The 14,246-nt window shown below is 39.8% G+C and overlaps 1 protein-coding gene across 1 annotated transcript in view; it reads right to left on the reverse strand.

Moving 5' to 3' along the window:
- ATP8A2 (ATPase, aminophospholipid transporter, class I, type 8A, member 2) overlaps positions 1-14,246 on the reverse strand; it is a 560,732-nt gene that overhangs the window by 428,177 nt on the left and 118,309 nt on the right. Inside the window, 1 exon segment of the mRNA XM_011958629.1 lies at positions 11,211-11,275. Within this exon segment, the coding sequence (XP_011814019.1) occupies positions 11,211-11,275 (65 nt within the window).

The following is a 14,246-nucleotide window of genomic DNA, read 5'->3' on the forward strand; positions in this document are numbered from 1 at the left end:
CTTTCTGCACTCTTAGTTACCTAGTTAGCAAACTCTATACTTAATTAACAATTCTTAACATTGAAACCACTCTGTTCAGATACCAGATGTGGTTTTTAATCTCCTGAACAGAACTTGACGGTCACCATTTCCTGCATGGAACTCCAACTGTTCCTATAGTTGGTATCAGAAGTAGTTCTAAGAAATATTCCAAAGATGAAAAACTGGCATTAATTATTTTTTTTGCTTGGGTTTGAAGGTACTGATGACCTAATCATCAGTGGAAAAAAGATATTAGCTGTCCATGGCAAGTAGGACCGAAAAAGCTACTGAAATGATCATGTATGACCTGCTTTCTTTGCCACTGCAGTCATCGTCCTGCCTCTTCCCTGGAACCCAGGGCTGAAACAAATGTACTATTCTGGTATTCTTCTCTCCTAATCCAGCTAAGTTTCCCTGGAGTTCTCAAAATCAGAGATAACTGGCCACACTCTAGGAGCAGCGAATTATTACAAAAGAAAAATCCAAGTGATACAGGTCTTTAAACTGGAAATTAATATTTACCTAAGACAGAGGAAGTCATTACTCACATTTTGCCTCTAGGTGTGATAAAGTAACTAGTATAGGAGACTTGTCAGCAGCCAGAAAACTGGGAAAGTGTATGAAACACACTGTTTTCATACACTGAATAGCAGGCAACACAGGAGGACAATCCTCAGGAGAAGAGAAGTTCATGAGGTGAGCCAATGACAGCTGAAGCTTTCTGACTGGAGGTACTTTCCAAACTGTGATTCAGGGAAGAGGAACCCAGAGGATGATGTTCTCACTGCTATGAGGAGACAGAGAATGCTAGAGAATGCCAGGTGGCTAGGGAGAGAAGTGCTTAAGGGAGAGAAGAAACCGCACAGAGAAAGAGCTCGAGCATCTGTAAGGGTCCCCTTGGGTCTTCAAGCAAACAGGAATTTATGCACGTGTATGGGGACATGACATGAGATTTTTGGGAAAAAAAACCCTAAAATAGATACATACAGTTTTTCATTATGGAAAAAGAACAACTATCAGTGCTGTTTAAAAAAAAAAAAAATTCCCAGGGCTCACGCACAATTGGCAGATACTTAAGTTCCAACCATCCACAGTACAAAAACCATAGTGAACACCTAGGGTCTTAGGCAGCTGCACCAACGAGTTGTAACTTGGTAGGAAAGCTGTAGTAGTTCTAGAGTAAAGGCTACTACAAACTCACAAGTAACTTCCTGCCAAAACACAATACTCTTTAAAAGAAAACGACAGAATCTAGACACTTGATCACAAAATATTAACGATAACCATCACAGAAAAAGATTACTAGACAGGCAAAATAACAGAAAAATGTGACATATAACAAACAGAAGAAGTTAGCAAATAGAAGCAGACCCATAAATGACAAAGAAGTGGAATTGGCAGAGGAATTTAAATGAGGTATCCTAACAATATTGAAAGATTAAAAGGAATGTATAAATATAATGAAGAGAAATAGAAGAATCAAAAGGAACCATTACAACCAGAAAAAGCAAATTTGACATGCACAAGTCCTGTACACTGAAAACTACAAAATACTGAGAGTAATTTTAAAAGACCCAAGTAAATGAGAGATATCCCACGTTCATAGAATGCAAATATTAATCCCATTTAAAGTGTCAAATTGCATGAAATCCATACACAAATTTGGGGGAAATCTCCATAAAAATCCCAACAGGCTTTCTGGAGGAATTTACAGCCTGATTCTAAAATGTATACAGAAATGCAAAGGTCCTGAAATGACCAAAACAGTCTTCCAAAAAAATAAAGTTGGAGGCTCTCAAGACTTGTTATAAAGTTATCATATTGAAGACAAGGTAGAATTGGGCACTAAGAGGGACACATACACAAATGGAATAAATTAGAGGGTCAAGGAAAAGAGTCACATAGGCTTAATCAGTTTCTAACAAAAGCACAGGTATTTCAATGAGGAAATAATAGTATTTTTCACAAATGATGCTGTAAACACTAGATAACTATATGGGATATAAACTGGACCTCAATCCTTACCTCATACTGAAACTAGTAGGCCTCACAAAACCTAAAAAGTTAGCACCAGGTGGCCCTAGATAGGGTCCCACCCTGCCTAGATAGGGTCCCACCCTGCCTCGATAGTGTCCCACCCTGATAGGGTCCCACCCTGCCAATTCCGGGAAACAACCTCATGAGGTCCCACCCTGCCAATTCCAGGGGTCTCACCCTGCCTCAAAGTTCCCGGAATTATCAACTCCAGGAAAGAACCTCATAAGGTCCTGCTCTAACCAATTAAACCAAGATCCCTTGCTCAGGCTATAGCTAGACCCAATCATTTTACGCCTTAAGCTTTGTTTGAATTTCGCGCCATAAGCTGTGTTTGAACTTGTGTTAGCATATATAAACAGCCTGTAACAAGCAGTCGGGGTCCCAGGACCAACTTAGAGCTTGGGACCCTAGCGCGCTAGTAATAAATAGCTCTCTGCTGTGAACTTCGTGTCGGTGATCCTTCGCGACGACCCCTGCCCAGGAGGGAATCGAGAGTTTGGTTCCAACAATACCATGCTCAAGAATGGATCCCAGACTTAAACTCCCAAGCTAAAACTATAAAACTCCTGGAAGAAAACACAGGAGGCACTCTTCCCAGTCCTAGAGTAAGTACATATTTCTTAGAGAGCACCAAAGCTCTAATCATAGCAAAAGAAAAAGAAAATGAGCAAGAAATTTGGACTTCAACAACAACAACAACAAAAAACTTCTGGGTCTTCAACAGGTGTTTATACTACTTTTCTATTGTTACAAAACATATTAACAGAAATTTAGCAATGTAGAATGCCACATACATTTATCATCTCAGTTTCTCTTAAGAAATCCATGCAAAGCTTAGCTAAATCCACTGCTCAGGACCTCATGAGGCTGTAATCAAGGTGTTGGCTAAGCTGGGGTCTCACTTGAAGGCCTGAGCGGAGAAGTACCTGTTTCCAGCCTTCCTCAGGTTGTTGGCAGGATTCACCTCTTTGTGACTGTTGAACTAAGGTCTCCATTTTCCTGCTGGCTGTAGACTTGGCCACTCTCAGCTCATAGAGGCTGTCTGCAATTTCCTGCCACATGGCCCTCCCCATAGGCCTTCTCACAACATAGCAACTTACTTATTAAAGCCATCAATGGAGAAAAGTCTCTCACTCCAGTCTGCGAAGATGGACTCATATCATGCAAGGGAGTGACATTCCATTACCTTTGCCGTATTTTACTGGTTAAAATTAAGTCACAGGTTCCACACACACTCAAGGGGAGGGAACTAGGCAAAAGTGTAGGCAACAGGAGGCAGAAATTATTGGAGGCCACCCTAGGGTCTATTTTCCCTAACACTGGTAAGAAAATGGATAGGCAAGATTGGTTAAAAAAAAAATATATATATTTGCAACAGATACCTATGAAACAGGGTTTATATCCAAATTACATATTTAAAAAACTCTTAGAATTCAGTAATTTTAAAAAGCATAAAACACATTTTTTAAAATGGGCAAAAGTTTGACAGAGACTTCAACAAATGAAGATTTTTAAATGACCAATAAGCACAAGAAAATCAGCATGATTAGTCATCAGGGAAATGTAACTTAAAGTCACAATGAGATATTATCAATAATACATACCCACTAGAATGGCTAAAATTAAAAAGACTGACAATACCAAATAGTGGTGAAGACAGCAAAAATGAGAACTCACAGATAATACTAGCAGGAGGGTAAAATGGAAATTGTTTGGCAATTTCTTATAAAGCTAAACATATATCTTCCCTCTAATCTAAGAATGTTACTCCTAGGCATCTACCCAGGAGAAACAAAAACAGAGGTTCACTAAAACTTATACAGAAAAAAACCCTCATAGCAGCTTTATTAATAATAACCTCAAACTGGAACTAACGAAAACGTCCTGTAACGGGTGAATGAATAAACAAATTGTGGAATATCCATAAAATGAAATATTCAGCAAAGGAATGAAAGGATAATACACACAGCAACATGGATGAGTATCAAAATAATTGTGTTGAAGAAGCCAGACAAAAGGAGTCTTCATATGAAATTCTAAGCAAGCACAATTAATCCATTGTGTTAGAAAGAAGGTCCATGGTTGCCTGGGGAAATAGAGGGTTGGAACTTTCTGAGATCCTGTAAATGTTCAATATTTTAAATGGAGTGCTGATTACATGCATATATACATTTGTCAAAACATATCACCATGTACACTTAAAATGGGTACATTGAATTGCATGTATGTAAACTATATCTCAATAGAGCTGATTTAAAATCATTACCTGTGATCACTTTGTAACAACTGCCTATTAAAGCCAAGTCTGCGGCAGATCAAGCAGCTACTGAAATACACCATTAGGGCAGAAAGAATACAAGGTTACGGACAGGTCAGCCACGTCTCACTGCACTGGGAAGCTTAAAGAATGAAAATTGCAACATCAGAGGCCAAGGCAAAGTCAGAAGACAAGACAGTCTCTATGACAGACTAAGAGAACCTCTTCTCTCATAGCAGCTCGACATATGCAGCCTAAAAAGTTAATTCTGTGGGTTGTAGAATTCCATGAATGTTGTAGTCATAGACTAATCAGGTCTCTTCCATGAAAGTTAGGGCACTGATGGGAAAGAGTGGGACCTTAAGAACCTGAATGAGGACATATGTATTGGTTTGAATGAATTCAAATCCCTTGACCTTCAAATCCCATTAGCTCTCCTTGGCCAACAGCATCAGACCCTCCTCCTTTCTCTCTGAGGACAGCCCTACACTGTGTCATGCTGGGGGAGCATGTATTGACCCTACTTTTAATATTATGTTCCGTACGATTAGTAGGGTGAGGATAAACAAAGAGACTACCCCATGCAATAGTTCAAACTATATAACCTTTTCTCAGAAATATATTCCAGAGGGAATCTGCAGATTCTGTTTCCCAAAGTCATCCAGGGGCCCAATCTAGGGAATCAACTCTGATTTTGCCAATAAATAGCCCCCAAAGTAGCTCCAGCCTTATACCATTTTCAGCCAGCAAAATGGGAAGAGCTGAGGAACCAGGGCAAGAGATTTCCTTCTCGATGGGTAATGCACAAGGGTCGCACCTCACTTCTGCTCACATTCCACCAGTGAGAATTTAATCTCATGGCCACACCCATCCACAGGGATGCCGGAAAATGTAGTCTCTGCCACAGGCATCATTAATGAATTTTATCGGATTCCATTTTCATTGCTCAGTAGCCATTCCATCAGTGACTGTACATCCTTTTGTGTTAAAGAATGAATGCTTGCTCTGAGCAAACACATCTTTGCCAGTGCATCTTTCATTTGATGGCTTCTCAACAACAATAACCTCTGGTTTTACTCCATAAGTTGAAACACGTTAGAAACTACACTTTTATCCAAATATGTAGTAAATCTCTTATGTTTCACAATTTGTTCAATTACTTGTTTCTTAGAAACCCTGGCAAGTGCCATTAATTCATTCCTTTTCATGACTTAGATATACATACATATATATATGTATATATGTGTATATGTATGTGTGTATATATCTCACAGTTTCTTTACTCATCTGATGGGCATTTGTGTTGGTTCCATGTTTTTGCAACTGTGAATTGTGCTGCTATAAACAGGTGTGTGCATTTTTCGTATAATGACTTCTTTTCCTCTGGGTAGATACCCAGTACTGGGATTCCTGGATCAAATGGTAGTTTTACTTTTAGTTCTTTAAGGACCCTCCAACACTGTTTTCCATAGTGGTTGTACTAGTTTACATTCCCACAGTGACCTGGATGAGATTGGAAACTATTATTCCAAGAGAGGTAACTCAGGAACGGAAAACCAAACATCGTACGTGCTCACTCAAAAGTGAGAGCTAAGCTATGAGGATGTAAAGGCATAAGAATGACACAGTGGACTTTGGGGACTTGGGGGAAAAGGTGGGAAGGGGGTGAGGGATACAAGACAACAAATTGTGTGCAGTGTACACTGCTCAGGTGATGCGTGCACCAAAATCTCACGAATCACCACTAAAGAACTTATGTGGCCGGGCGCGGTGGCTCAAGCCTGTAATCCCAGCACTTTGGGAGGCCGAGACGGGCAGATCACGAGGTCAGGAGATCGAGACCATCCTGGCTAACACGGTGAAACCCCGTCTCTACTAAAAAACACAAAAAACTAGCCGGGTGAGGTGGCGGCGCCTGTAGTCCCAGCTACTCGGGAGGCTGAGGCAGGAGAATGGCGGGAACCCGGGAGGCGGAGCTTGCAGTGAGCTGAGATCCGGCCACTGCACTCCAGCCCGGGCGACAGAGTGAGAAAAAAAAAAAAAAAAAACTTATGTAACCAAATACTACCTGTTTTCCAATAACCTATAGAAAAAAAAAAAAAAAAAAAACTTATGTAACCAAATACTACCTGTTTTCCAATAACCTATAGAAATAAAAAATTTTTAAAAATACACACACACACAAACACAGGCAAGGTTTTGTACAGGTCTTCCACCTATATTCAAATTAATTATTGCTGCACTGCGTTCTCTATATTATTGCAGCAGGAAAACCAAATGCTCTCCAAGTGACTCGGCACTTTTTGTCCTTTACTAACAAATAGCAGAAACATTTATCATTCACTAATTTGCAGGAGATTTTGTGAAATTTTAGAGTAAATGATTAGATTACTACATTCTTCAAAAAATAAATTGCTGGTAAAATTGTCGATTTTTATTCTCTTACTCAAGATTCTTAGTTTTTAAAATCTCATTAATTCCTACAATTTCATATTATCACACCTAATATTTCAAGATACCATGTACATTTAGGACAAAAGTTCACGGTTAATGATAATACTCTTGTGAATAATTTTGAAATTTGCTTAATCTGTCAGATCAGATCCCTGTTTTAACTATCAAGTAGCTGAGAAGAGCTGGAACTGGCACACACATTGAGCAAAGCCAAATCATTGCAGCTTCTGCCTACAGTATTGTTATCCTCAATTCACTTTTTTTTTTTTAAAACAGGAATTCTATTAAGTCAGCATCTGTGAGAGTCATTTTAATGAACACGAACTCTAGTCCACAAGTCCATTGAACTAGTACACACGAATGGCAGTATTTCACAACTGGCTAAAAGCAAACAAAAGAGTGGGAGTTCCAGTAACGTTTCTCACTTAAAACGCCATGCCTTCCTCCTCCTACCCACTGCTCTCAGACTGATTTCTGGTCAGTCTGCCAGGAAAAAAAATTGGGGATGCCAGTGGCAACCCTTATGTATTATCAGTAAAGCTAATCTCTCAATACTTGTTAACGGAAAAAATAGGAAATCACAACTTTTTTCCTGCATTTTGATACATCATCCAGGGTCCCCCTGGGGTGACCACCATCACTCTGCCTTGTTCCAAGACCACTGACCTCATCTGTATGAGGGAGCTTAGATGTTATTTTAGCAGCATATGAAGAACTCAAAACACAGAGATAAATCCTAATTGTTTACAGTATCTGGAGTCCGAACCCGGCCATATTTGCTGGTCTGGTGAAAGTGATGGGGGGCCAGGTCTGGATGTTTGAGGTTAGCCCCTTCTCCCCTCACACTTACATGAGAGATGAAATAAAGAGAAGCCAGGCCAAATGCTTCTGTTAGGCCTTCCTCTGTGTCCCTGTCTCGTCTACATCACTATTGGAGCCCTGAGACTTAAAAACTCCACCTGGGAGTTCCACCCAACTCTACTGTACATCTAATTTATTGCCCTAGAATGCTGCTTTTATCCCCCTCAGCACCACCAAATACAACTTTAATGAGAATAGGAATGGGTTTAACCCAACTAAAGCATGAGAGGGAGGAGAAAGCAAGAAAATGGGAAAATCTTCCTCGGTAGATGCTAGTCAGAAATATGGAGTGCCCTTTTGAACAAAGAACAAAAACTGTACATAGAAAGCGCACCTCTGCTCAGTAGATACTGAATACATTACAGTCATTATACTAAAAGATGAAGTTCAAAATTGGTTAAGGAGAATCATTCTCAGGAGGTTAAACTAAGGCAAGTCTGCTACACACCCATACAACCTTCTTAGTTTGGCATCACAAACCACTCTTTGGTCTAGGTAAACCAGAAGTCTCAATGTGTATGTAGAGTCCATCTGTTGGAGTCCAGAGAACATCTGTCATAAGGGGAAAACAGAGGCTCATTTCTGAGTTACCTCCAGAAAAAGGAAGCTTTTTAAAAGATTATAGATACCTTTGAACCAGAAAATCATCAGAAAAAAAGGAAGCCTCAAGTACAGACACTGTGGCTGTGTTCATAAGGTATGTGCACACATCCAAGGGTTCTGGGAGTCTTTCTGCAGGAGCACTCTACTCTCCCGTCCACCGATGTGCTGTCTTGGCTTACTCGTTTTCTATTTCTTAGTAACATCAACTTGTGCTCAGCCCCTCATGGCTATCGTAGCCACTATCTCATCAGCATGACTTTTAAATAGAAGTTCTTATTGATGACTAGAAAATTATCTTAAGCTCGTTCATTCAGTCAAACATTTACTGAATGCATAATATTTGCAAAGCAAGGTCTTCAAGGTGGAGATGCCCGGCTTTTTTTTTTTTTTTTTTAATCAGGTTTTCAACCATGACCTTACAGTCTAAGGGACTAAAGAGAGGTAGAAAAAAATGTAACTTATTTCATAACACCAAAAAAAAAAAAAAACCTGATTAAAAAATGGGCGAAGGATTGAATAGACATTTTGCCATAGAAGATATACAAATGACCAAAAGGCACAGGTAAAGATGTCCATTGTCACTAATAATTAGGGAAATGCAAATCAAAACTCCAATGAGATACCACTCTCAAACCCATTAGAGTGGCTACTATTAAAAAAGTGTTGGCAAGAATGTGGAAAAATCACAAACCATACAAAATGATGCAACTGCTGTAAAAAAACAGTATGGCAGTTCCTCAAAAAGTGAAATGTAAAATTCCTATATGATTCAGCAATTCCACTTCTGAGTATATGTCCCCCAAAATTAGAAGCAAGACCTCAAAAAGACATTCGTATATCCACATTTATAGCAGCACTATTCACAATAGTCAAAAGTTGGATTGAGACCACCCTGGCCAACATGGTGAAACTCCATCTCCACTAAAAATACAAAAATTAGCCAGGCATGGTGGCGCGTGCCTCTAAACCCAGCTACTCAGGAGGCTGAGGCAGGAGAACTGCCTGAACCAGGGAGTTGGAGGTTGCACGTGAGCTGAGATCGCACCACAGCATTCCAGCCTGGCGACAGAGCGAGACTTCATCTCAAAAAAAAAAAAAAATGTTGAAAGCTACTCAACTGTCCACTGATGGATTAATGGATCAATAAAATGTGGTATAGGCATGCAATGGAATATTATTCAGCCTTAAAAGGAGGGAAATTCTGACACATGGTACACTATGGATGAACTTTGAAGACATTATGCTACATGAAATGAGCTAGTCATAAAAATCACAAATACTATATGATTGAACTTATACGAGGTACTTAGAGTTGTGAAATTCACAGAGACACAAAGTAGAATGTCTGCGAGAGAATGAGGTAGGTGTCGGAATGGGGAATAGTTGTTTAAAGGGGCACAGAATTTTAGTTTGAGAAGATGAAAAGAGTTCCGTGGATGGATGGTGGTGATGGTTACACAACAATATGAATATACTTAATGCCACTGAACTGTACAATTAAATGATGTATTTCACAATAATTAACACACACACACAAGTAGTTATTTCCAATGATGAGAAGTTCCATGGAGAAAAACAAAGATATGTGTGAGAGGGAGTGCTGGGAAGACTGAAACACTTGGGTGGAAGAGAGGTTTCCTCAGAGTATGTGAGAATTAGACTCCAGGAGATGAGGTATGAGCGGGGACTCTGGGCTTCCTGCAGGCAGCAACATGAACAAGGATAGGAGGTGTACCAAGACGAATTCTGAAGCACTCATGCCAGAGGGTGGTCTCTTGCCAGTGGTGCCTTGGAAACACACAACTATGGACTTTCTTCCTGCCTCCTGCCCTTGGTCTCATGAAGGCATAGAGAGTATCCTGGTGTTCAAGGTAGGAATTATGGGCTTCTCAATTTGCAAGTATAAAAACCTCTGTACTTTACTGCCTCCCTTTAAAAGTGTTATTAGCTGTGCCATCTGCCCCTGGCATTGGCTAAATGTAAGCATTAAATATACTGCCTCGAAGGGTGCTATGGGTGCCTGTCAGTAACAAAGCCCTTGTTAAATGTTCTGACAAATGGAATCTCATTGTTCAACTCATATTTTCGTATCACACCACTTCACAGGTTGCTGGTGACCCTCAAATCAGCTCCCACTGCTTGTCTCTTCAGTGGCTTTATGCCGTGATAAGGTGGGTTCATGTGGCGGCATTGGGACATCAGAGAATTAAGTGTACATGTATCCTATTACTATATAAATGTATTATTATTTCGAGACAGAGTCTCACTCTGTCACCCAGGTTGGAAAGCAGTGGTGTGATCACGGCTCACTGCAGCATCCACATCCCAGGCTCAATTAATTCTCCAGCCTCAGCCTCCCAAGTAGCTGGGACTACAGTCATATGCCACCATGCCTGGCCCACTTTTCCATTTTTTGTAGAGATGGGGTCTTGCTGTGTTGCTTAAGCTGGTCTGGAACTCCTGGGCTCAAGCGATCCTTCTGCCTCCACCTCCCAAAATGCTGTGATTATAGACATGAGCCCCTGAATCTGGCCTTACTATATAAATTTAAACAATGCTTAACACTTGAATATTAGCTTTATTCTAAGGTCGGTGCTAGGAAGAAAATCATACATGTCTCCTTAGTAACTCATAGTGAAGTTAACCATCATCATTTAATGTAGGTCATAATAGGTTCCATTAATATTTCATATTTAATGATTAAAGCTAAATCAGATCAAAACTATCCCATTTTAAATGCACAATTCTAGATGAACAAAAGTATTATCACGAGGCAATAGTCTAAGCTTGCTGTTTTGATGTTTAAAGATAAGGCTTTCTGACATCCATTCATAAATATTAACATAAACAGAAAATAAGCACAGGTTTTCCTAATTGTTTTTTAAGCAAAACATGATGCCTGATTATCAACAACAGTAGAAACAAAGAGTTTAATACTGTTATAGCCAAGCAAACACAACTTTGAAAAACTACTTACATCCAACGAGTCCTCCTTCAATAGGATGAGGGCCATGTTCTGCGATACCAATCGGCAGGAATACCCTGAAGTGGAGGAAGAGACAACGTGTGAATTTTTCTTTCCTTCTGTGAGCTCCTTACATTCAACCTCCTTGGTTCTATCTGTCACTTTAAGCCTACTGGCTCACACAGAGGACAGGGTAACAGGAGTAGGACAAGTACATTGATTTTGATTCTTGTAGACAGATGTTGGGAATGTCTTTATAACTCAAGGCTAAAATAAATACTTTCCAATTTTCAGTGAATTTTTCTGTCTCTGTTATCCTTGTAGATCATTAAGATACGCCTCGGATTGTCTAAAGTGACAGTGAACGCTTTAGGAAGGCAGTGGACCCCAGTGGTGCCCCTGAATCAGCACACACATGCCCACTGGGATGGCCAGCTTCCTCCCTTAAGACAGCAGCCAGTTCTCACAACAGGTTTCAAAGGAATACACTGAGGGAGTCACTTTTCCTGTGAAAAATTTAAAGTAATCCACGTTTCAAACAAGTCTTTTTTTGGTTGTTACTATAAAAAGGCTTTAAAAAAAAAAAAGGCTTATTTGGAACAAAAGTACTCCTAGTTCTTAACAATTTCCTTCTCATTTTTCAGTAAAGTTATCTCTACAGGTTAAGCAAGATACTATTTTCTGCTTTCCCTCCCAGCAGAAGACCATATTTTCCAAGAAGCCTTGGGCTGTTTTCTACTCACACTTTGCCCTGGGTGAGCACTCGTGGACCAAGCCAAGCACCTGTCGGGATGCCTCCCCTCCAATCCACACCCTTGGTGGGGAGGAGAGGGCTCTAGCAACTCCAAGACCAGAGGTGTCCACCAGCGCACTGGCCTGTCTCTCAGATCACCCTGCCATCCTCTCCGCGCCTTGAGGGGTTAGCGACCACTTGTGCTTTCCACCAAACCCCAACTCAATCTCTCTCATTGAAAAAAGGCAAGAAAAAAATCCTTCTCCACAGAAAATCGGCCCTCAAAACTAGTTTTGTCTCAGCACCTTAAGGTAATGGATTAATGATTATAGAAAAGGGAAATCAATCATCAGCCTTCAAGCAAACAGGTGACAGTCTCAAGGAAGGGCTTGGCTAGTACTGTTCCTAGGGCCAGGGGGAGCAAGGATTCTCCTCACAGGACAGGAAGAAGACGTCCTTCTCACAGACGCTTCACATGGCTAGAAAAGAAGACGGCATTTACCTGAGGGACAAGCAGCAGAACTGCTGCATTTACGTGCTCAGACCTACTAGCAGGTTCTCTTTTCATCCCTAAGAAATCCTCATAACAGGCACAAAATGAAATTCAAGATAGACAAAAATTAAGACCAAGAAAACCCTGTTGTGGGTTTTTGGGGGGAACGAAGGGATTGAAGGAAACAGTAAAAAAAATTTCGTTTGTTTATCTGAGAAAGTACATCCTTCCTCAGGACCACCATGTAGAACATTTTGTAAAGCACCTCCGAGATCAAATTTTAAAGGGCAAAATTACGGCGTTTCATCCAAATGTGAATTTTTTAAGGCAACATGAAAAAGACATAGCCAAGGTTGTTAACAGTTATCTCAAGGGAATCAGATTATTTCTCTTGTTAAAACAAACACATTCTTGTTTTTAAAGCCAAAACAAACTGAATAATTTTAAATCACAATACCACATGGGCAAATACCTGTTAAATCTCTAAAAAAAAAAAAAAAAAAAAAAAAGAGGGAGGAACAAGAAGCAATTTTCTATACAAACTAGTTCAAGTCTGTATTTTAACAACAGTGATGGATAAAAGTGAGACCCTCTCAAAATGCCATTAAAAGCTCTGCCTGGTAAGACTAGAATAATCGAACTCTTTGTTTCCCATTAAAATTTTACAAATGCATTCTTCCTTCCTATAAGTTCTTAGATTAGGTCCAGAAGGGAGGTCTACATTTTCTTTTCACTTGCAAAGAGGGATATTGCAACTTTAATCATTTCCCTCTATGTTAGATTTACTCTTTCTTCATCCCCAGAGACTTCCAGCAACTTCATGCAATGTAGACTGTTACAAATTTAGTGTAACTAATGCAAAAAGATTTACTGGTAGTTTTTTATTTGAACAACAGCTGCAGAAGCTGGCTGTAATTTTTAAGCCCTCGCTTGCTGCTTTATTTTATATTTTTCAATTTAAGCAAAATGCCATTTGACAACTGAAGCTACACAAAGATATTATGGAACAACTCTTAAGTCTTTTTTTTCTAGCCATGGCTGGGGGAGAGAAAAAAAACTACTGACACTTTCATGAATTCAAATGTACAAAACTAAAGACTTCCGAGAAGAAGCAGGTTAAGAGGTTTGCTGTTGTTGTTTTTAGTTTGGATCCAGAAGTGAGATTTTGCTTAGAGAATTATCAGTCGGAGCACTGGCCCCAGACAGACCAGGGAAGTTTAACCCAGTTAATTGTGGCTTAACTAATGTAGCAAATTAAATTGTGTCAATCCACATTTGGTGTGCTTGATTTCTAATGTTTTTGGATAAAATGAGATCAACTCTTGGAGAAGAGCCAGGTATAGAATGTCAGTCCACACTTGTAAATTGAGGTCTACTTCTTTAATCTCGCAATCTAACAAGACGGCCATAAAATGACTGAGAGGAGAACCTCTGGGATTTCATTTTTTACTATAGTTGAAATTAACAGTATACTACAAAAGGGTTTAGTCTTTCTACTACCTGAGTATAATCAACATGCAAAGAAACCAAAATATTAGAGTCTATGGTACTTACAGCCGGACTTGATTTTAATACAATAAGATAATGCTTCACACTAGAAAATACTACCAAACCAAATCCCTCAGCTCTCTCAACCAGTTTTCTCCTTAAAAACGGAGAACACTGGTTTTGATATCAAATCCAGATTTCTCTGGAGACGTTTTTGAACAAGTCAGGAACAATGTATCCTTACAAACCATGTATCCTAAGATCATGAACCCACCAAGCTACCCATCACAGGATTCAACATGGTACCAACCCACAGTGAGCATGTGACTGGTTC

Source organism: Colobus angolensis, unplaced genomic scaffold, assembly GCF_000951035.1.
Source record: "Colobus angolensis palliatus isolate OR3802 unplaced genomic scaffold, Cang.pa_1.0 Scaffold113, whole genome shotgun sequence".
Classification (NCBI taxonomy): Eukaryota; Metazoa; Chordata; class Mammalia; order Primates; family Cercopithecidae; genus Colobus; species Colobus angolensis.